This window comes from Hippichthys cyanospilos, chromosome 7 (genome assembly GCF_059441005.1).
Source record: "Hippichthys cyanospilos isolate Australia breed blue-spotted pipefish chromosome 7, RoL_Hcya_1.0, whole genome shotgun sequence".
Classification (NCBI taxonomy): Eukaryota; Metazoa; Chordata; class Actinopteri; order Syngnathiformes; family Syngnathidae; genus Hippichthys; species Hippichthys cyanospilos.
The window spans coordinates 15,872,770-15,898,048 of NC_142375.1; the positions used below are offsets into that span (position 1 = coordinate 15,872,770).

At 39.0% G+C, this 25,279-nt stretch overlaps 1 protein-coding gene across 2 annotated transcripts in view; it reads right to left on the reverse strand.

Moving 5' to 3' along the window:
* The window catches only part of mxi1 (max interactor 1, dimerization protein), a 38,929-nt gene extending 15,475 nt beyond the window's left edge, over positions 1–23,454 (reverse strand). The window contains exons 1-3 of one of the 2 annotated variants that reach the window (XM_088420425.1): positions 23,042–23,454; positions 20,819–20,921; positions 13,782–13,811 (exon numbers count right to left, since the gene is read on the reverse strand). In XM_088420425.1, the coding sequence (XP_088276551.1) occupies positions 13,782–13,811; positions 20,819–20,921; positions 23,042–23,270 (362 nt within the window). In that variant the 5' untranslated portion in view covers positions 23,271–23,454. Of the gene's footprint in view, positions 1–13,781; positions 13,812–20,818; positions 20,922–21,103; positions 21,530–23,041 lie in introns of those variants that run through there. The other variant, XM_088420426.1, reaches the window with a different exon arrangement.
* Positions 23,455–25,279: the final 1,825 nt, after the last annotated feature.

Sequence of the window (25,279 nt, forward strand, 5' to 3'; positions counted from 1 at the left end):
GACAAGTAACTGTCCAGCATGCTAACAGAGGCATGCATCACTAAGGCTCCCAAAAAAAGACCAAACCCATAACATTAAGATAAATAAGCTCTCATTGCCTTGAAAAATAATCCAATAAAATCCAAATGAACATCAAATGGAAGCTTTGAACGTATGGCGAACGTGTAGTATGGGTTAAACATAAACGGTTTCATTTTTATAAAAGGACTGGTATTACACTTTTACTGCCCACTATGTCCATTTATATACTGTATACCATTTGTGAAATAACGTTTGAGGCGAAGAACAAACAGAGCTGCTAGCAAGCTTGTCAGATAAAAACACCTTTTCAACGATGTTCATTGTCTCCTAATCCCTTATTTTATTACACTTCTATTACAATTTTACAACTTTTTGGCTGCTGGCAAAACAAACAAACAAACAAACCATATATATATATATATATATATATATATATATATATATATATATATATATATATATATATATATATATATATATATATACAGTATATATATATATATGTTTACAGCAGAGGGAGAAAGAGAGAGAGAGAGGGAGAGAGAGAGACAGAGATTTTATTTGCAAGTGTATTGCTTGCTTGCTGCAAATGCTTTGAATAAATTAGTTGCAATAAAACGAGCCTGAGGACAAACATGAGGAAAATTTTAATTCTCCTTTTTTAAAAACTGCACTGATAAACCAAACCATGTTTCTGCTTATTCAAAGCCGTCTTAAAGCAATACTTCAAGCTAAAGCACTGGTGACAGAGGGGAAAAAAAAAAAAGACTGCCCTAGATTCCAAACTTGTGAATACATAAATAATAGATAACTTCTCAGGCCCGAGATGTCTGACATTATTACTGGCCGTGCTCTTAAAGGCAGGGTCATATTTCTAGCCCAGATAAGAGTCAATACACGTCTTCTCCACGGCAAAGTCCGCACACTCTCAAGCCCATTTAACACACAGACACACACCCACATGCACACGCACACACACTTACTTTGACCCAATTCAATTTCATCTAGACGGAGAGAAAATCTGACCCTTCACCCAGTTATTACACTAATTACACATCAGCGTTGTCCCACTCAGAGGTAAATCTTGTTAATTGATTTACAAAGAGAATCATGATCCTGACAAAGGGTGATCTCTCTAGAGAAGAAAAAAAGGAAACCATCTATACAAGGAAGATCAACTTTCTCTTGATGCTCCTACAACTTCATTATAGTCCCTTTGAAGTAGTCCAAAACCTACGTAAAGCACAGTGTTGACGAAGATAAGAGGAACACAAAGTATTTTGTAACGCAAAGTCTCATTTTAAAGCAATCTAATCATTTCGCTGGTCAATTTCAAATGATCTTACACAGTCAATATGAATGCACGTTCACAAAACACATACAATTGTACTCCATCAGACAAAAAATAGCGAGGATAAAATTTAAGAGGAAATAACCTGTACTGGCCATCAGAGTCAAATCATGTAAAACGTTTCTTCTCATATCAGAGGTCAATAACTCACATGTAAATGTGGCACATGAATCTACAGTGCAGATGGTGACATGCAATATACATGGAGAGGGGAAGTGCTTTGCTCGCATGGCAGCTCATACATCCATCCCCCATGATGCTTTGCTGCCTGCCACTGTGACTGACTGCTGTTGAGCACAGAGAGCTTGCATACTTTGTCGAAGGCATATGGCTGTATGTATAATCAAGACGTCACTTGGCTGGTGCTCTACCAAGTTAAGGTCATGGTGCTCTTCAATATGTCTTGGACCAACTCCTGGACCTAGAATACTTGAGTGCATGGCTTGATTTAAAATGGAATTGGGATTATAAATCGAAAGTATAAAAATGTTCCCTGAGCTGACCTAGCAACATAAACAATTAGCACAAAGAAAACAGAACATTTTTATCCCAAGAATTCCATTGCTGGGACATTCCTGTTCACATCCCCCACATAGTCTTTCTGTGCCTGTGTTTCATAGAGCAGGGCATCCTTCTCTCCCTTTCTCGCTCACATGAGTGCACATGGTCACATGTTCCCCAATACAACCCGTAGCACCTGACTGAATAGGCTGTTCATGTTAATGGGGAATCTACCCCTCACTACTGCTGGAACAGTCATTAAAGAGCTACCAGCCAGACGCTAAACTGGGGCCCGCCATATGTGCTTCAACCCACGGTTTTATTATGTGAATCATAAATGTAAAGTTGACTAAATGGCTCTTACAGTTAGGGACACAATTATATGCAGAAAACTTCTGGATTTAGAAGGGGTGCAAGGGAACATGTCTGGGCAGTTATTTTCCTTTAACAAGACCAGGCTCCTATAGCTCTTCTTCTAGGAAGAAAACCATAACTAAAAAGGCAGTGCTCTCTGGGACATAAAAACTGCTTGGATAGCACTAGTAGCCAGATGTGATTTAAAAATAAAGTGCTTCAAAGGTGTTTGTGCGTTGGTGGCTCTTTAAGTAACTAGGGAGTCTGTCCATCCGTCTGTTCATCCATCCATCCATCCTTTTTAGAGCTTATACTCACTCGAGTCACTGGCTTACTGGTGCCTATCCCAGCCATCTTCAGGCAGTAGGTGAGGGACACTATGGACTGGTTGCGAGCCAAACACAGGCCACACAGACAAACAACCATTTGGGGGGGGGGGGGGGGGGGGGGGGGGGGGGATTATACTGTTTGATGTTGCCAAGAGAAATGCTGGTCAAAAACACTTACAAATCAGAGAAAAACAGTAAAGCCTGATTATTTTTCAAAATATTTAAAAAATTGGAACTGCGCTTTAGTAATCAATTCCTTTCTTCCTGAACTTATTCATCAATATTTTAGTAATTTGATAAGTAAAAAAAATCCATAAAAACAATGACCACTTGTCATGTTACCGGTAACATCTCCCCTCTCTACAAGGGACTGAAGCAAAGACAGTGTACTGTGTACTTGTGAAAGTTCTATTTTGTTGTTATCCTACAAGTTAGTCCATCATGTCCCTGTACACATGCGAGATTAGAGAAATAATTTCCCTACAGCGACCGCAGGCTTTTCTCATTGGTCTGACTGATGTGCCCCTTTTCTTCTCCTTTATGAAATCCAGACAGATGGGAGAGATACAGAAAGTTGGAGCGATAGAGTGGGTGAGAGATGTAGAGAGTGGGGGAGGACAACAGAGGCTGTGTGTGTATATGTAGGTGTGTGTATAATCTGCCCAGAAACTAACCATGGGCACAAAGCAGGATCCAGGGTGGACAAACTCTCGGTTTTGTAATGCCATTTAAAACAAAGAAAAAGAAAGAAAATACATTTTGAGATGGGCATATTTGGTCATTCGGATGGTCAGATGATGAAATAATAAAAAGACTGTAAGATGGTAAAACAAACATTTTATAATAGTTTATGCATTACTATCAAGATTTTCTTTTGGCTATAAAATTGAATGTTTTGCTGTAACTGAGAGTGGTTGTCTCACTTTCATCCCCAGCTATGCCAAACTCACTGAGGGAAACTTGACAAGTGAAGGGATTCCATGAGAATTGTGATGGTTAGTGACCTACAGTACATTCTGCTTCCATGACGGCAAGCATGAATCAAATGTAGGGGAGCGAAATTCATGTCAGCATTTGGGCGAGCGGGAATGTGACTAGGATAGTTGTGAGCGTGGAGTTGTGACCCCAATCTTCAAAGGGAGATGTATTGCATGCAAGAATATTTTGAGTGAGCACGAAAGCATCTTAGCAAAATGCATATATATTCAGCACAACACTCCAAACGGGGGACAATAAAATGTTAGAAGAACTTCCAGTGCCATGACCACATGCAGTAATAACCCCAGTTAATCACCAATGCAGATGAATGCTGCTGTCACGCTAACTGCCGAGGCCACCCCGCGCCACAAAGAATATACAATCTGACGGATTGCAAAGGAGGGACCTAAGACTATCGGCAAAAGTGAAACTATTGGAGAAAAAACACATATAATAAAACAGTAAAACAGCAATGGACCCTCCTGATGCAGCACTCGGCGGCAGAAACACGTGCTTCACAAACACAAATGCTCGTGCAAAGTTCACTGGTGAGGGAGGAGAGAAGGGGGGCGGCGGCGGAATGTGCTCGCTGCATGACAGGGCCAAGAGACTCCGGGGCTGAAACCCATCACTAACTCATGGATTAGTTCACACGTGCACACTGCCTTTTAATCTGCTCCAATGAGAAACGAACCAGGAAAAAAAATAAAATAAAACAAAGACAAATAGGTCAAGAGAGGTCTAAGCTTCAAAACGACAACAAACAAGCATACTATGAAAACAATTGAAAATAACGCCCAAATCTCCTTCATAATCACACATACAGATCATTTGATTTGATTTGATATTCACTCATCCCTTAATCCCTGCACCTCCTATTTGCATGTCCAAACATGCAACATCTGACTTGAATAAGCACTATATTCAATACAGCACCTCCTATTGTCTTCCAGTATGACTTGACCTTCCAAACACAGATGAACGTAAACTTTCTATTTATCTCTGTGTGACTCGAGGAGTATAGGGCAAGAGCTTTGGATTAGACTACTAATATGGATGGGCTTCTAAAATGAGTCTGATGGAGAAAAAAAAAACAGAGATTTGTCCAGATGTCAGCTCTGGGGGATGGTGGATGTATTTTATCATGTTCAACAGTGGCTTGAGCTATATATGTAATCCGAATGTAAGAACTAAAGTGCAAATACGTCCATGTGTTTAGGTATTTATGTTTTTCCCACTGTCCCAGTTGGCTGGGATGGTTGGACTACAACATTTAGATGTCACAGAACTCTTGAGAACTAGGCATGGGAGGATATCGGATTCTGACGGTATGATTACCTTGAGTAACAATATCACGGTATTGCGGTCTAGTTACAAAATATTGATTCTTTTGCGAAATAGCAGGTAATTGTTTTTTCCACAATATTTTCCACAAAATTGTTTTTAAACAAAATATATAATGCAGAATTTGTTACAATAACAAACATGTTGCATGCTAAATGAAAGGAGAGGTGTAAATACAAAAACAAACCTTCAGTGTGCAAAACATGTTTTGCTCACCAACAAACATACACAGGAATTCTTTCTAATGGAACACCTACAAATTTAACTGAAATATGGGTCCACAGCATAAAATAACAACAATATTAAAAAAAAAAAAAAAAGATCAAATATATCACTAAAGACTATGTCGATCAATTAATTGTCAAATGTGGATTCTGGCATTTAACGTTGACTATTTCCCACACACCCGCTCACACAAACAAGCTCTCTCTCTCTCTCTCTCTCTCTCTCTCTTGCTCTCTCTCTCTCTCTCTCTCTCTTTCTCTCTCTATCACCTAAAACTCTCCGGTTCTAAAAAGCCATGACTTTTACAATCATGCTATGTTGACAATCCGGTTATTGGCGCATGGCGACTGAGAACACTCAGAATTTCGGATTAAAAATTAAGCAATGTGTTTCTCAAGGATGGCCCAATATATCCTTGTAATTAAACCCAGCTTTGGAGTCTATCGGGGGTTGCCTGTCTCTACAGAGTCTTTAAAATGATCTCTCGGATAACTACTAGTACCCTTTGTCCCTAGGGTATGTAAACCTATGAGCACAACTGCCATTTCATTCTCGGAGTACTACCCTTAACGTAGATTTAAATCTGCATCTTTTGTGTTGGAAAAGCTCTCCACTGTAGACGGTCAGACTGATCTTCACTTCAAGAAGCAAACCACTTTCCACAAAAGGTGCCACATTCCAGTTGACCAAGAGTTTAAAACCCATCTCCTGTCCCGGCATTTCCTCTGGGCATGCCACGTGGGGCCTCATGGTTAATCGTCCCACTTCTGACTGCATTTGTAACGGAACTACAGTGGAGTATTACTTTTAACTTGAATTTCTGAACCCACGTCTAAGAGGTTTAGGCACTTAAGGAGTTTGCTTAGTGAAGTCAAAGGGAAAGAAAGTAAAGGGTCCTAAATAGTTTCCACAAAATTAAAAACAGAATTGGCTGTAATATCTTTTACTGTATGCTGAAATATAAAAAATCATGAGTAGATTATTAATCAGTGGGTAACAATTTTTTGCTCATTTAGCGTATGTAGAGATTGCTCATTTGCCTTCATAGCACCTAGCAATTTTACTGGTATTATTAAAATTAATTCTTATGTTGTGTTAATTGCAACTGTCAGTGGAAGCATGTAGAGGCAGTTTAACAGGAATAGGAAGCGCCAACCTTTTTCACGACTCATTTATTACAAGGCTCTCATTGGTGCACAGCGAACCTATGTGATTGGTCAGAAGGCAGTGGTGTTTTCTCCCCGTTGCCCCAGCTGTAAAGCTAAAAATAGAAGCTGTAGTCAGATTTAGTCTAATTGAGTCTTGTTTCTTTTGCAAGCATCCTATTTTCCTTTCTTTTTTGCCTTGTTTCATTTTCTGTTGCACAAAGGCCCCCAACCATCTCTTCAAGGTACAGATTTCGTTGTTTCAGTAGAAAACACCACAAACTACCCGAGGAAGGGACATTGAGGAACCTTAGTGCTCCCTTGAACAGTATGTAATGGCAACTTTGTTCATTTTTCAGCATCACAGACAGAATGTCTTTCATGGAATATGCTGAACAAACCAGTGTGACAGAAACTAAACACCCTATTGCCATACAGCCCGGAATAAATTATTTAAAGATACACGTTTCCCTGGAAATCCTGGGTTTCAGTTTGCTGACATCATGTCAGTTGTAGCCCTGCTCATTTTGATTATACTGTTGTAATAAATGCTGCCAGAATGTGCATACTTTAGGTGGCAAAATGGCAAAACAATAAGCCAATCAGGAGAGACATACAAATTTCATACACCTATATATATATATATATATATATATATATATATATATGCACATCTTCAATATATAATAGAATAAAATAGGAACAACGAAAAAAAAAAAAGAATGGAATCCCCAACTCAATTTCACCATCCCCCAAGCGTTGTTTCAGCTGCACTGAAGTCACAGCCATATCCTCAAACCTAATAATGGCTCATATTTCATCGTGTTAATTACAGGGTGTCAACGTTCACTGTGCACACTGGCACACAAGGCAGCATAGATTAACCTTGTATGCTGTTTTAAGTAACCCTTAGTCAGGTGTGTTTGACTAGTTCTCTGCTCATCCCATCAGCTTGTCAGTTAGTTCCTTTAGTTCCTTGTCCTTTGACTCGATTGTCGGTTAATCCAGCATCAAGCTAGGCTATTAAAGAATAGCACCGGGTGGCTTCTGTGTGCATTTGTTAGGGGGATGATGAACGTGCCCCAACACGTGTACATGCTCTAGCTGGGCTCACCAGACTAAAGATCAAGCCCCTTAAGCGGCTTTTCTGAGCCAAGAAAAGCTTACAAGTCGTCACGTTGGTCAGGACAAATGGTCCCAGTCCCGGGGCTTGCAGCAAGGCCTGAGAATAGGCTGCACTCACTGGGCAGAGAACAGCAAGATTTAGCAGAGCCACAGAAAATGTAGCCCAGGCTTTTTCATGCTTAAAGGCTCATCCAACCCCGAGGCCCCTCACAACAAAGCTCACTTCAGTTCCCACTTCTATAAAGGCACCAGCAAGAAGACGTACCAATAAGAAAATGTTACACGTACTGGAGTGTCAAGTCATAGCTCCATAACAAGTATGTATTTTGTTGTACGCAGTAATGTCACAGATACATCTCATGTGACAGTGGACTTTCAAAGACATTCAAAATGACAGAGAATGATAAAGGTTATCAGTGAGGGCCAACGCTTTGCTGACAGAACCAATGTAAACGAATGACACGGGTTGTGGGGTGTGCTTGAGATACAAATACTCTTCACGTCAAACTGCACATGATGTGGGACTATTTCAACTCATGCAACATTATTGTACGGCTCAGCTATAGAGTATTTTGGTTTTCTGATATCGTACAGTAACTCCAAACTAATATTGAGTATTCAAATTGAAAAAAAATACAGTGGGCCCCCGGGTTACGAACTTAATCCGTTCAGCGGCTACGCTCGTATCTCGAATTGCTCGTATAGCGGGCAATCCAAACCCATGTTAATTCGTGAATGCGTGCAACGCGCGCAGAAGCCTTAGGTAAAATCATCACGCTGTATACATATATTAATATTGAGTGACATAATCTACTGTACAGTTGCATTAAATAACAAATACAAAGGAAAAATGACTTTTACCTTTGGTAAGACATGACTTGTGCTGAGATAAGCAGAGATGAGCAGAGATGAATGCTCGAAGTCAATACGGTAAATCAGATATGCTATTGGTCTTACAGTGTCACAGTAACTTTTTCAGTCAGGGTTTTCTCTACTTCCTTCCATCCCAACCAGCTGTGCCATCAAGCTAGATAAAGGCGTTCGGCCAATAGCATATCGGCACTTCTGTGATTGACGTGTGACGCCGGCCAATAGCATCTCCGTGAGTGAGACCGGGTGACCTTAATCGACCAATAGCATATTGGCGTCTCCTTGACTGACTGATAATTATTCGCACTTTTTTTTTTAAACGGTTGGAATGTATTGACATCTTATTGATTAAAACACATTTAAACCTGTGACGATTTTTTGTCCTGCAATCGGCACACTTAATTTCATGTCAGCTGTTTTTCCCGACGTGAATTGAGCTGGGTGGAGGCGGAGTGTTCGAGCGTCAGTTCACTGTTGGTTTCATCTCACAGAATTGCAACAACGGCGCTGTCCCAAAGCATGTCGGGAGGTCGCCGATTAACATGACATGCAGTTTTGTCAAGCAACCATTATATAGCACTGTAATACCACCGGTAACAGGGTGCAGAGCTCAACGTCTTGAGTTAGTACGGCAACGCAGGTAGGCTATTGGTCTTACAGTGTTACAGTAACTCTTTCAGTCATGGTGCAAATCACGGAGATACTAAAACATCATCCTCTTATTTCTTCCTTTACTGCTGCTAGTAATTTTAGAAGCTATGTCTAACAGATAAAGTTTGCAAAGTCTTCAAAACATTCCGTTTTTCACTCATTTTCTCTACTTCCTTCCATCCTGTCCCATCAAGCTAGATAAAGGCGTTCGGCCAATAGCATATCGGCATTTCTGTGATTGACGTGTGACGCCGGCCAATAGCATCTCCGTGAGTGAGACCGGGTGACCTTAATCGACCAATAGCATATTGGCGTCTCCTTGACTGACTGATAATTATTCACACTTTTTTTTTTAAACGGTTGGAATGTATTGACAATTAATTAAAAAAAAACACACATTTAAACCAATGACAATTCTTTGTCCTGCAATCGGCACATTTAATTTCATGTCAGCTGTTTTTCCCTTTAGCTGTACAAACACTACACTTAAATGGTAATATATTTAGACACCGTGAGTGAGACAGTCAGTGTGAGGTTGTAAGACCAATAGCGTTCACGTTACCGCCACAAGTATCTGTTAATGATTGTAGATGACGCAACTGCTGAATATGTTGACGCAGTTAGGCGAGAACATATCTACATACTCATTGACTGGTTAGTTGGAATGCTCGTAAGGCGAGTGGTTTGCTCGTAAGCGGAGGACAAAAATCTCCCTGATCCACGCTCGTAAGGCGAATTGTTCGCAAATCAAGGTGCTCGTAAGCCGGGGGCTGACTGTATATATTTTTTGCTTGGGGGAAAATAATTATAAACAAAGAATCAATGAACACTTTTCCATGTAATTATGAATGGCCAATGACTGAATGACTCATATGAAGTTCTGATGATCAACATGTTTTATACTGAAATTTACCGTGCTAAGAAGCACATAACTTTTCTCTCTAAAATGATAACATTTTTGGGCAAATCCCTCCCCCTACATGTTAGCCTAAGAGATGAAGTAGTGAACTGATCCAGCACATTTGAGGTAGCATGGTTTATATATGGAACACTCGAGAGCTGCTAGCTCGCGACTAATTTATGCTAGATGCAGAGCCCAATCTGCTGCTACAGACTGGCAACAGGTGTTGTATATTAACCCTTGGGTGTCTGGGGATATTTTACTAGCCTGGCCTTATTATCACTCAACTTAGGCTGACTTTAAAAAGGTCATAACATCCTCAAATACATACATATTTTGTTCAATTGCACACCCCCTGCATGTACAAAAATTGTAAAAATGCGCTAATAGCAATAGTAATGAAGCTCTAATTATAGTATTATGAGTTTTGAAGACTTTTGCATTATGTGAGTCCAGGCTAAACCAATCATCGAAGTGATCGAAAGGCTTGTAAATGTCATAATTTGGCCGCTAGTGCCACCCGGTGGTTTTGGGGTGTTTGCGAGTTGCTGTTGAAAGGATTCGTGCAAAAATCGGGGGAAATGCTTTATAAAACATTGGGTTTTCAATATGTCCAAAATTGACAATTCTGTACTGTATTTCCAATTTTCAATAGCAGTCAATGAGCCTTAAATGGGCTAAATTTGACACCTATAGAGTGTACCTCTCGATCTCCCATTTGCAAGCATTTAGAAGGGTTAAATGGGCTAAATTTGACACCTATAGAGTGTACCTCTCGATCTCCCATTTGCAAGCATTTAGAAGGGGTGGTAGTGGGGCATACTGAAAGTCGGCATGTTTTGACTATCCATGCAATATTTTAGCCTCCTAAGGGGTTTTTGTATGCTTTTTCTTTGATATCACACATCAAAAACATAAAAAGCCAGAGTTGGGTCAAAATTTCTCCCGTGTTAATTTCAGCTTCGGTGTAATTAGGTGTTTGTTCTGACCCGAATTTGCAGTTGAACATGGATTCAGAACTTTGTTTGTTTTGGGGGTCAGGAGCAACAGTTGCAGTACAAAGACTAGTCATGTTGTTACATAAAAATAAAAGCATCCCAAGGCATTCATGTCCATATATTATTTGGTAAACTTAGTTTTACATTGACCAGCATGTTTTACTGTAATGCAAAGAAGTAATACTTGTTCTGCCAGTGTGTGTATAACCTCTGCCGTCCCTCACCTCCTAAAATGAACCTTTTTTCACACCATGTCGAACTTCCTAGAACCGCCACTGCATCTGCACCAACACTGAGAAAGATTATATAATTGACTGCATTTGAAGCCTGACCTCAAAAAATATGAAAATGAAGAGCTGTTGGTAGTGGAGGGCAAATGATAAGCAGTGTTTTGTTATTTACAGCAGCAAGTAGCCTTGTATTGATTGGCTGTAAATTCTCACGATCAAACTGAAAAAACACTGACAGTGGAATGGCACTCGGTAGAGTGAAGACCTTCGACAAGGGTGAACAATCTGGATCTTTTCCAAATAGAATTGAAAAAAACAACAAAAAAAACCCTTTGGGCATGTAACTGAATTTTATCATACATATTCATGCATTTTTACAGCTGAATTAAGACACTTGACTCAAATAGTTTTGTCTGATCCCACTCTCTTACAAACAGCAGTTAAACCATTACAGTACTTAAAAAAGCCAAGGTGTGAAAAACAGAGTTGTCTCTTGAATGTAATTGTTCTTTTTGAAATAATGAGTTGAAATAGTGGCGATCCCTTAGATAAAAAGGGTGAAAAATGTCAATGTAGGCTCAGTGTTGAAGTGCAGAAGGGCTTTCTGAAGGTATACAATCAAAGCAGCATAACTTCTATGCTACACCCACTGGATAGTTCTTTTTGGCCATATTTTGGAATGGAGTTAACGCAAGACAAAGCATCTCAGCGCCAGCACATTCACTCCAGCATTATAAATTTGAGTTCAGCTTGACTGGAACATTTTCACAACTTGTAAGTCTGCCTCAGTAGAATCATGGTATAAGCCTGATATACTCGGGTGAACAACTTTGGCTGATACATATAGCTTACTGTGGGGCATGTCCTGAAAGGGAATTGGATTAACTGCTGGCAAAGACGAGGGATTATGAATTACTCTGACAAGTGCACTTTCAAAAAAGATGGATTACCACATCAATTTTACTCACTTTCTTTGGTAACAGAAATACACATTTTTCTTAGACTGAGAGGGGAAACAAAGACGGCATGGATACCTGACTTTTGGCACTATAATATGCTAAAGGACTGCCAAGATGAGCAAAGGACAAGCAGGACATAGAGGAGATGAAAAAAATGCTTCAAAGAATGAAAACAAAAATGTGTAAGGGCTTAAAAACAGCTCTCACGAGTGGTTGTGTGAAACAACAATGAACCATTCTTGTGAAGTGAAATACTACCCAAAAATAAATAAAAATAAACTAGCATGGGAGCTACTGTCTGCCAGAGCGAGTAGCCAGCCAACTGCGTTGCCATGTGCGGCATCACACGAAAGCACCACGGTGACATATCAGCTCGTCTATATTTAACTCTCTGAATCCAATGTTCCCGTCGTTTTATAGGAGTCTGCCAAGGAAGATGGTGAGAACAACGGGCCGAGGTGATATGTGATTACACTGACTGGACGCAACCCTTCCGCATCCTTTCAATGTACCCACATCCTCTGAGATAATGAAATGGAAAGCACACTCTTCTCTCCTATATACTATAAATCCTGCAGGTCCAGCCACTTTTATTTCAAGTGTCACAGGAAGCTCTTTATAGATTGACTCTTGAAGTCTGCCATTATATAGTAAAGACCAGCAAGCACCCAAGTGGGTGGTAAACTCAAATCAGATAATGCCTTCAAGACACCAGCAACCACATCTCTCCCATTGTCCAGCATCTTAAATGAGAACCTGTTTGGATAGATTAAGACATGTTTTATGTAGAACATGAAGCTTTTATGCTTTTATGTACACTGTATGAAGTAGAGACTATAATGTGCCAGCTGGCAAAATATCTAAACAGTCATTGAACTTCTACAGCTATGTATGTACCCCATTTTATGGTTGGATGTAGGGTTGTCACTATCGATTCTGAGTTAAAGTGAGTGAACATAACTACACCTTATTTATTATCTTTAATATACAGTATATGTAAATATTTAAGCGCCAACAAAATATGCCTATGCCACCCGGTTAGTAATTGTAATTAGTAACAAACACTAACTACCGTTTCCTTCACATTTGCATAATGTTTATATGTACGTAACATATGGAGTACTGTTGTTGTTATCACTCATAGATGATGCGTCCACGAAATTCCATGAGTAAACTTGACAGTGGAGCTGCTTGTTAGCTACTATGGGGCCACTAACTTCCTGCTCTTTTTTGTCTTCTACTTGACGAGCAGAGTGGACACACTTCATGCTTGGCTTCTGATAATGGTTAAAATGTGAACACCTAAACCGAGCCACGAGAGATTGTTTGTAGTGACAGTTTATATTCGAGAATAACACAACTCTAGTGATTTTTTGAAAGTTATTTCTTTTACTTTGGGAAGCTCCGTGTGCTAATATTGTCTTTGATGAAAGCCCCTAACAACTCAATCAGTAATTGTTGCAGTAAGCAATCAGCCATTTTGTCAGTATGTGGCAAGTAAAGACAAGCAATGAACTGTATGTCAAGATGGTATTTCAACTTTTTGCAATAATTGAACATTACATTTTTTTGTCACTTGATTTTTAATTGTAAATGATCCCAAACTTGTGATACCTCTTGTTTTTTGGGAGGAGTAAAAAAGAAAAAATAAACAAAAAAAAAAGGTTGGTGTACTTTATAACGACTAAAGTAGAAATGAAACAGAAACACGGGGCTAGTTTTGATTATGCAGATGTATGTGCAAGTGAGAAGTGTGTTATGATTTAAGATGATGTGTTGGAAGAAAAGGGTGCACTCACCTGTTCTTCTCCAGCTCATTGTGTGTGGATCTGCAAGGCAAGAACACACAAATAGATTTTTAGACAGAATATTTATGAGGATCTCAATATGCAATTATGCATTGTTCACATATACAGCACAGTATGTTCGAGAAAAAGAAGTGGCAAAGGTTTTTGTTCCTGCAGCTTGACGTCTTAACAATTTTAGGTATTGAAGAAGCCAGAGCACTATCGTTCATCGATGTGTTCGAGTGTAGCAAAGAAAACAGTGCGTTTTGTGGTTTAATGTCAATAAAACGCCTGTTTTGGCTCCGTCATTCACTCTGCTGGGGTAGGCTCCAGCGCTCCGCTGCATATGGACCTCTGCATATGTTTCACTGTGAAAAGTTTAATATATCATATCGTGGGCCCTTTAAAAGATGTGTGTATCAAATCAAACCAAATCCAATTATTCCACTTTAAAATACATCGAGATATGGATCAAATAATCTTTTATTTGCGATAGCTTTAAAGGAAGTGTCAACATTTACTGTTCATTCAAATGTAAAAATGTAGCATCCCTTTATATAGCCCTTTTCTGTGGCACTCAAACATTCCTACATCTGTGGTGGTGGACTACCTCGTGTAGCTACAGCTGCCCTGGGCCAGGCTGGTCGAGGCGTGGGCGCCGTTTTGTGCCGACCGCCACTGGCAGAGCAGGATTTGGGCAGCCGGCCCCTTCGGTCACTGAACGACCTGCTCTATTGCCTGAGCCACAGCCGCCCCACAACGTATGTAAAATGACAACAAAAATGTAATTGCATCACACCCTTTCAAACTGAGTTGCACCATATCGAAACAAATCGTAATCCCATTAAATCGAATCAAATCTTCAAATCTAAACACCCTTGAATCACTTCGCACTCCTTGTATCAAAAACCTTATCATTATCTTTTGCAGAGAGATGCACACCCCAAGTCCATATAAAGAAACCGAAAAAAACTACTGACTTCTGTTCCCATCTCTACATATGGACAGACTTTTAATGATACTGCGATGTACAGTATATGTGAATATTGTATTTCACTACCTTGCACTGTAACTTCTCAGCAGAATGCTCTATTATACTTTTGTTTATGAGGTCTCTAACTCTCTCCCATTGCAAGTCATATTAAGTGGAATACTGAATTGTATTTAGGTTTGGATATGGTGGGCAAAAGTTGTTATTCTGACAGCTTGCCTCGCCCATCAGTAGGCTATGAACAATAACACTCAGTGAGTACACAGAGCAATTGCTGAAGAAGGTAGACATCATTAAGAAGAGACTCTCCAAAAAAGTTCAAGTAGAGCTCTGTGAATCCTCTGCACCATCAAATATCAATATGACAGGCGGGAGAGCACTATCATCTCCTCCTCAATAATACACAACACTACTCAGTAGGGCTGCAAATGTAACAGTGACTTGCGTTCACTTAAGTTGACAGTGCACATGAGTGTTTTCGGGGTGGGTGTGTGAATACATGTAAGGTCTCCTGAGGGGAGTGGGAGGAACATGTGCATGCCGTGTGCAGGAAACAAGCAGGGTTCAGTGCACCGTTAATAATGTAATGTGAATGAGATGCTCCCTAACACTGTCTTTGTGGGGCAACATACTGAAAGGAGACAAAACACCCTCCCCATGTCTAAACGCACTCCACTTCAGCTCAAGGAGTGTTGGTTTTGAAGGAGGGTGACATATGTAATTTGCCCCTGAGGCATGTAAACAGGCTTGGTTCATCACATATATCAATATTGTAACTTGAATTTTGACAGAAGAACGTGCCATTGTTCTACGCGACTGCCTAAGAAGAAATCTTGCACAGATTAATAATTGACAAATAAAAACACCATATGTCTGCATTAGACTTCATTTACTTAGGTATGCAAGAGTGGCTGTGCAGTCAGCTGTGGCAGTGGATATGATTTTAGATGACAAGGCCACCAATGGCAAGCTTTAACTTGCTGCTGTAAGATTAGACCAGACTCATAAAAGAGCTTAAATGGTAACATGCTGGATGGACATCAACATACAATCTTTCTCCCGCCCCTTTATTTTTTATCAAAACTCATCTTGTACGACAGGATTAGCATGATCATTAACAATTGATTTTTTTTTTTTTTTTTAATTGGGCTTTCCCCACATTTGGAATAATGGGTCATATATTGTCAATGTAAAATTCCCTACACTACCAGATTTTTCAGGCGATAAAACACACTTAAAATCCTTTAAATATCTCAAAGGCTGGAAATACATCTTATGTATCGATGTAGTATTGTTTTTCTGTTGCAGTTTGTTACCCTTAACGTGCAGTAATGCGCCTTATATGCTGGTGCGTTTTATAACCCAGAGCGCCTGATAAACATGATAATTGAGAATGTATCTTATAATGCGGAGTGCCTAGTAATTCACAATGTATCATATTGAATTAATAATCAAATAGACATGCAATTTCTTAGCACACTGGTTGTGGTTCATATTTGTTACGTATGTATCGTAGATGTTGGTGTGGTGGCATGACTAGGGCCACACGTACTTTTTTTTTATATCTATGCTCTATTTTCTGCCATCAAACATCACTAGTCATGATTTTCTGTAATCAACTTCAAAAGCAGAAGGGAGGCAAGGTCAAAGTTTTAACTACAAACATGTATTGCTTTGCTCTAAGCCTACATGATTAGGGTTGGGCATCAATAATTGAGCGGACCAGTTCTACCTCTCTGGAATCGGTCTGATTTTAAAATGTCAGTGCTAAATTTTAATACCAAGTTCAACGCTTAAGTTTAGTGAATAGTTTGTAAATAATTTTCCTTGTGACGCCCTAAATTACTGCATTTGTGTTGTCATAAATCATGTCATAAATAGTTTTTCTTTTGCAGAAAAAAACAATACTAGGTTAGCTCATCAATGGATACTCAGTAGCATGCTTTAAATACCTTATTGTATTTTTGAGGCTACCAAAAAATACTTTTGTGTTAAAAATTCCAATTCAGAGGTTTAATAATAGACCTTTGGGAAATTCATAGTGAAGTTCATGAACAATAACAAAGTAAAAAAGTTCATGAAATTAAAAAAAAAACAAAAAAACACTGAGACATGTAAATGATTTTATCCACAAAATAACTTGTTAGCTCACAAATTTGAACCGGAACTGGAATCATCCAAATTCATACAATGCCCAAACCTAAAAAAGATAATAATTAATGGTATGTTTAAGGTTTAAACTACTGATTTATAAAAGCATTTCAAAGGAGTGAATAATATCAATAGATATTTTATAGTCAAGGGCAGGCTCTATTCACACAACCTATAAATTAATTCCTCTGTATACTTTTTTAAAATTTATCATTTATTTATCTTTTAAATTTCCAATTTGGGGCCATTTGAAAAAAAACAAGAATAACCAGTTCTGTGAACATTTTGCCGTTACTTCCATTTACTCTATGCAAGCTGCAATGGTACAAGAATAACTTTTCTGCCAGAATTTTCACAGTCGTCAGTAATAGTGCTTGTAATGTGTCAAGGTTGCTTTGAACACCAACATCCATATCATTGTTTCAGTGTCACGTGCAATAAAGTCCATTTTGTTAAAAGCTTATCAAATCAAGCAAAACATTGAAGCTCCGACTTGGAATGAGCAGTGCACATCACCAAGGGTAATATACACATAAATATGTAGGGAAAAAAATAAGCGGCGGAATACTGATGTCACCTACACTGTCCATTACTCTGAGAGACACGCCATTATTTAGAGCTGAGCCATGAGGCTGGCACTCTCTCCATCCTTTATATAGCCACACATTCACAGGGATCAATCTAAGTCAGCTCGCTGTCCTATAGCCCTTTATCACCACAAAGACTTTCCCTTCATCCGGAATCAGATAGCAACATGTCTGCACCTCAACAATACTGCAAACCAGATAATGAACTGGCTCCAGGCCATACACAACTGCAGTACGCTTACTTCGGTTAGTGAGGACATTATTTGTGCAAGCACATAAGTGTGTGTACGCACGTGCATGTAGACACTGAAAACGAGTGGGTCAATGAGATAAAGCACCCCTGCTATAAACGGTAGGCAAGTGAGGACAGTCAGATAAGCCCATCACTTCAAGCATTATCATGTTACAGATGAGAGAAGGCATGAGTGAAGGCCAAAATGTAATGTTTGTGCAAATTGGCAATGTTCTATTTTCATGACAGTTTAGCATGATATTTAAAATGTGGAAACGGATAAGATACTGTAGTTTGAATATGTTGACTTTGTGACACAACAACTACTTAAATGCACAACACCAAAGAGGAACAAATGTGTATGTAGTATGTCCGCAGGGGTCATAATTAATTGATTAATCTGCAACTAATTGATTATCAAATTGATCAATAAATAAATAATTGTTTATAGCCACCCGTCTGTCCTATCGTAATTGCTCAACCTCATCGTTTATTTTAAAATTGGCATGTTCTTATGATTTCCGTCTCTGACAAAGAATGATCTCATTTCTGTAGTTTTTCAGAAAAGCAGACAATTGTTTTCTACTTCTTATCGAAATTTGACAATCGCAAATGACTGCTTTACTTTTGGAAAACAATATTCACACTGAATCAGTTGGAAAATGGCGAATGAAATGATGTACTGTATGGACGAGTACCGATACTAAGCATCGGTACTGGGCTGATAGATGGCCTTATTTCTTACTTACAGTGGCAGTCGATACAATAAAGTGGCTGCTCTCATGGAGCAGTTTTACAATACTTAACTATAATTTACAAGTACAAGAAAAGAAAATTGCCATTCATTCATGAAATTTTAGAGAAAATGTTAGAGAAAAATAGGTAGGCTTTTAAAATGATCTGTCAATGTTTTTGTAGTGGAAACTTTGTGTAATCTTGTGTCCTAATAGTATTGGTACTTGATACCGTTATTGGTGACAACCCAAGTGTTCATCAGTCTTGTACTGGTATCAGTCTAAAAACAGTGTTCTCGAGGGTCGGTATCCTGCATGTTTTTTTATGCTTCTTCCTCAAACACACCTGTTTAAATTGATTAGGATCATTTTCAAGCTCCTACAGAGCTTGCTTATGAGCTCATTATTTGAATCGGGTGTAGGGAGAGAAACCTGGAAAACATGCAGGATACCGGCCCTCGAGGACTGGACTGAAGTTTGAGTCTATGCTATTAGACAACAATCACTCTCGTGTAAGATTGTTTCAAAGATATCACTGAACAAAACACTCATTCGTTAATAAACCCTAATCAATAAAAAATACCTTTGTGACACAGTAATGCAAAATATATATTCGATTTTTCAATGGAATAATTGATAGAAAAATCAATTCTGGAAATATTTGGTAGCACTATAAGCTATGTAAGTATGTATGTTTTGCGCGCTGCAAAATTGATTACATGAAAATCAAAACAAGATTATGTTACTGACCTAATTGTAAATGCATTTGTGTGACTGAATATACTGTGGATGGAATGATTTGTTTCCCTCTGGAAGGAATTATGGTGCTAATAGAAGCAAAGTAAAAGTAAAAAGAAGCCATGAGACATTGCTAAACTACACAAAATGTCTCGCTGTATTGTGGAGGGTAAATAACATGAAAATCAAGGACGTGGTTCAACACACTGGCTGGCACTCATAACACCATCTTGCTAGATCACGCTCATGAAAAAAAATCTCATGTGCACACACGGTATGAAAAGACTGCATATTTGCAGTGCTATTCCACATATAAAGGCTTTCTACTTTTACTGTATATTCAAAAACCTGTACATGGTACACATCATGAGCATTTAAAAAAAAAATCCTGTTTAAGGGTTATGAGAAGAGCCTCAAACCAATTATGACCCTGATTGTTGCTATGCAGAAGTAGGCAGCATTCTGCACTGATGATGAGTAATGCGCAGTTCCTGTTTGTTGCCCGCTCACACATTAATATTAAAGAGTTCAGAGCAAGTGGGGCATTCGTTTGATGTATGACGATCAAATGACAAATTCATGTAAGCAGCTCTGCACCAAAGAGACCACAATGCCATTGGGTCTTCATCAGGAGATTTGCTTCCCCTACTAGAAGTGTCACTCGTCAACAGAAAATACTGTGACATATAATGTCATGCAAAAAAAAATCTTTAACATATGATTACCATCAACTGCATCGCAACCTGTAGTAAGATATCCACTTTAAAAATTGCTTGAGGATCAAAAATGTGATATACTCATAAATTAGAGCTTGACACAAAGTGGATGAAGTCATCGTTGCGTCTAAAGTTGGATGATTTTATTCACAATTTAGAAGACAATTTGTTATTTTATTCCTAAATAATAGCACAAATTATAATATTTTGTATTTTTGCATGTTTAGAAGAGCACCACAGTATATAACACTAATTAGTTAGTAGTTTTTAAACTAGCTTTGCAGGCCATGTAAAATGTCAACTTAAGAGTTAATATCAAAAAGCGCCACAGTAAAAAAAACAAAAACAAAAAACAATGCATTTATTGTTAACTAGCTTTTGGGGCGGCGTCAAATGTTATTTTTAGTTAATGCTGTAAAAAAAAAAATAATGGCGGCCGCAAATGGGACCACCAGTTTAGACACTCCCTATGTATTTATTCTCATTAGTTTAGGCAAGTGTAACTAACTAATGATGCAGTTGATTATCATAAAAGTTTTAAGCAGTGCAAACACTAGTCACATAGTGGAATTTTCGGCAGCATTAGGTCAATAATACCACAACCCTCACAACCTCCTACTGTTGGTCCTGCTTTAGAGCAAAACCACTGTGTTAACTATCAAAACACTTCCAGGAAAATTGGGTGCAAACTAACAAGGACGGTTTTCGTTTTAGAATCTTTACATTTACCACGATCCCTTGCCTCGGGCATCGCAGACAATCAGCTGATGAGAGCCCTCCACGCTTCCAGCCCCTAAGCGCACACAGCATAGATGGACGTCTAGTAACGTTTCCATCCATAGTAATTAAGCACAGAATAACTGTTGTCAAGGACTGTCAATAACACCGGGATCCTCTTACCTATTGTGATTACTGCTGAATTTCTTATTTCGGAATTTCCTTTGCCTCTGGTAGTTTGTGTCCTGATTTGAAGGAAAAGTCGAAGCATATCCGTGTTCACACTCTGTTGGAAGAACATATTTGGTTAGCATTTAGCTGTGAGCGAATTTCAACACATCTATTCAAACATCAGTGGGATAAATGAATGTAAACACGCAGCAGGTAAATCCTCCCCTGCACAAAGACATATCCTGGCAACACTTCGAAATGTTCCTGTTGACAATCCTGTCGTTTGGTGCAAATTACCTCGTTCTCTCCTTTCCAGATATTCCGCGGCTTCCAATAGTCGCTGGATATTCATTAGCTGAACAGCCGTCATTCTTTCCTGAGCCTTGCTGTCGTTCACCTTGTCGCTCTTAGAGCGTTTAACATTGACAGCGTTATAAAACGATCGGAAGACGGTGCTTCGATTAACAGTGCAACGAATTCAATATGTAAATATACAAACAAAAACGTTTAGTTATCTTATTCGGGGTCTTTTAGGAGGAGGAAGAGATCGTGTTTCCAGTGTTGACAAGCTAGCAAGCTCCTGCCAATCCTTTGCCTGGCTGTTATAAATTGTAGAAAAAAAACAGCGTATGAAAATACGATGTGTGTTTTCTTTTGCGGGGGGCTACAAAATTAAATATAAATAATATAAAAATTCCCCGAGGGGGACAGGAGCCAGCAAGTGCCTGCTGCACACTTGCTTTCTCTTCTACTGTTTGCTTTCCATAGCTGCACAGCTCGGGGGCGGGGGCTAAGGGAGGCGTGTCCGGGAACAGAGAGAGGCGTTCTGGGAAATTGTGTCTTTTTCTACAGTAGTTTGTCCAGTTTATCGTCAAACAATTTCGCTCATATTAACGGAAACACTGTGTAGTTACTTGCAGAGACAGTTGAATATAACTGTATAGCCGCCTCATGATGATACGTTGAGTTAAAAATTCAATAAAGGGAAGTTGTGCTCTTATATGCATGTAAAGAATTAAAAAAATATATAAACAATTATACACACACATATATACACACACACACACACACTTAAGTGCAGACACGCGCTCACGCGCACACACAGTATATATATATATATATATATATATATATATATATATATATATATATATATATATATATATATATATATATATATATATATATATATATATATATATATATATATATATATATTATAGTCTTACAATTTAAAAAGCACACTACACTAACAGATCATGTGATTATTAGAAATACTGTCCACAGTGACTTGATAATAGAGGTCCATAGCCGCTATTCAGAATAAAGCCTACAAGTCCCATGAGACACCATAACCAAGGGGCGCGGTTAACAGACAAAGCCGAGCCCAGCAACACGTGACATAGGTGCTGAGAGGTTCTTTGATTGGCACATGTCTTTGACAGACTTGGGGGGCTGAGTTCGCCGTTATCCAATCAGAGAGCGATTTTGCGCCATGTGCAAGCCAGATCGACACGCCCACAAATAGCAGGAAGCAAACAAGTCAGGGAACTGCAGAGATATCAGGAACTGTACGAGATCATTTCACGGTTATTTTTCTAAAAGTAGCCTAATTTTAGGGTTGTTTTTCCTGTATCGATTCAAAATGTCAGAACAAGCAGTCGCGTACACGCTCACATAAAGAACGTTCAGGACAACCTGCGCAATGTAAAAATAATTTCTATTTCGTTTTTGTAAACGCATTGCTTCCAGTATCGCATTGTCCCACACGTTTGCTCATGCGAGTTGGAGGCTTTTTATGACATTCTGCGGGGGCGCAATGACATCATCCTAGAAGTGACTTGCAGTGCGCTGCAATGTGGTCAGATGTATTGCATCTGAGTGGGAGCCAGCATGCACACCCACTCATCCAATCAATATGTCACATTTTGCTATTTTCAACTGTACTCAGATCAATGACAGATTCTTCCCTGCGCGGAGACGTGCACACAAGAACGCTCCAGTGAGGATCGCGTGCAGATAATGCAGATAAAGGATCTAGGTTATAACGACGGTGTAACAGCTTTATACTGCACGCAACATCAGTACTGTGAGCATGGACAAAGCGCAAACAGGCGATGCTCGTAGTCGCAGAGTACTTAGTTGAATTAACTCAGTTCTTTGTTGTCTGACTGCTCTCGATTGAAGTGTGGTAGTCAAATGCAAAACGACACCGCACAGCACTCATCAACTCACTTCCGTCCTTCCTCTCGGCGCTCTCGAGAAAGCGAGCAGCCTCCAGCAAAACTTGCACATTTTTCAGAAAAGTGTTGATCTGATCCATGTGGGAGTCTTTGGAGTTGAAGACGTCATTGAAAGGACAACTGGACATCTCCAAGTCTTGCTGATCCAAGACAGAAGTCTCGGAATCAAAAAAGAACTCCTCGCTCTTCAAAATTCTCCGGTGATTCACACTTTTTGCCATTTTTCCCCTTGTGGGTTTGCGTGGTTTCACAGGAGAAACTGTGAGACTTGTTCCAGTGGAAGCTGTTCGTGTCAGATGGATCCTGTTCCTTTTTTTATGAATGCGGGCTGTCTAATGTGGAGCAGCAGCCAATGCCAGTCGATGCTGGACCATGGGAAAACTTAAACCCGCCCCCTCTTGTGAAGGAGCTCTGCCTGGTCCTTGTGCACGTCGACGTTTTCTTTTTTTCCCCTTCAAACAGCTGTGACGTTTCGACTCACCTGTACACGCACACGAGACACGATCGTAGATTTTAACATAGGTTAATAACATGGTTGCAAGTAAATCACACGTGTGCAAGTCCTCTAGTCGTAATCTTTAGGTTTCTAGGAAACCCCAAGTAAGTGAAAAAAATAACAAAAATGCAAGCCAAGTTGACTTTTTTCACAAATCCAGTTTTTAGCGAGCGAGTGGTAAATAAATATTTTTTTCAGTGATCATGCAACACGATAAAACACATTCACTCCTCTGAAACAAACAAATAAATACGGAAATATTTACTTTTTAAAAGTGGAATGAGCAACAATATGAAACAACGAAATATATGGATTCAGTATACTGTATACTTTGACGTTTGGAAGAATGCATGTTATATTTTATATTTTTTTATCGAGTGTTTACTGCTGTGATTGTATATAACCCTATATTGTATAACCCTAACAGAAACTCGCTTAGCGTGATTATACTGTAAATATGTTTTCAATATTGTGGTTCGGTTATTGCAGTTATATTCACTCTGGTTTTGATTTATGACTGACTTTCTATTCGGGTCATTGTTTCCTTGCTTTTTTCTTCATTTTAAGCGAAAAAAATATATATTTAGGTTGTCACTTTACAGTTGACGGAGAATTTACCTCTGAAATCCTTGGACTACTTAAACTGAGTCCCAAACCAAATGCACAAACCCTAACAGATGGACATATGAAACTTTCTGAGGACTCAGACTGGTTGTGTAAGACGGTGCGCTGCTAATGTGGGAGCAACACTGAGAATGACAGAGGAAGACGGTTTTTAATGAAAGAAAATGTGCTTACTGTCTTGGTACTCATGTGAACATCCCATGAAAAAATTATGTGCCCCCCTTGACATTTGAATTTGAATATAATCTTGGGTTTTGCCGGAAAAAAAATCTAAAAAAAAAAAAAACTCCACAAAAAGCTTTTGTAATTATGTTCAATTAATAACAAACAAAATGCACAGATTTTTAATTTCATTAACAGCTTTAGATCTACGTGTTTCAATTTTCTTACTGATTCACTTTTTGATTTAACATTATGAAGAAAGCAGTCATTTTTTTAATTAAAAAAATATATTCTGATTAATATTGTGTTCATGGACTATGAATTAAGAAAAAAAAATCATTCGATTTTAAAATTATATCACAGTGCCTGAGTGCCATAACTCTTTGGCTATGTTGTCAAAAGAAATTGCTATAAGATCATCCAGTGACTTTGGATTCGTCATTCCGACAAATTTGAGTTTGTGTACATGGCTAAGAATGCAACATTACTTAGGAATTGCAGCACAAGCCGACGGAAGAGCAAATGGACGCAGTGTGAGCGGGGGCCAAAGTGTGACTGGTCAGCTGTATTGGTGACACCAAAAAGATCAATATAATATCTACAGTAAATAAGTACAGTATATGATCCCCAGCACTGTTTTTTTAATTACTTGGTATTATTTCACACACCACTCTGGGACGTTTCACTAGCTTCTGGTACCTAATCTGCTAACAACCAGCAGCCTAACAGATCGACAGACTTGCATATTAGCATAAGCTTGCAGAACATTAAATGGAGATGATGTAATGAGGCAGAAAAGCAGCAATTTGGACATAAGGAGCCCTAGTTTTGCAAACAGGCAACTTTGTGATCACAACCTGTTATTTTAGACAAATGCTTATAATACTGCTTGTAGAGAGCAACTCACTGTCCATAAAGTAAACATAATATGCATCTAGCTTAATGTCA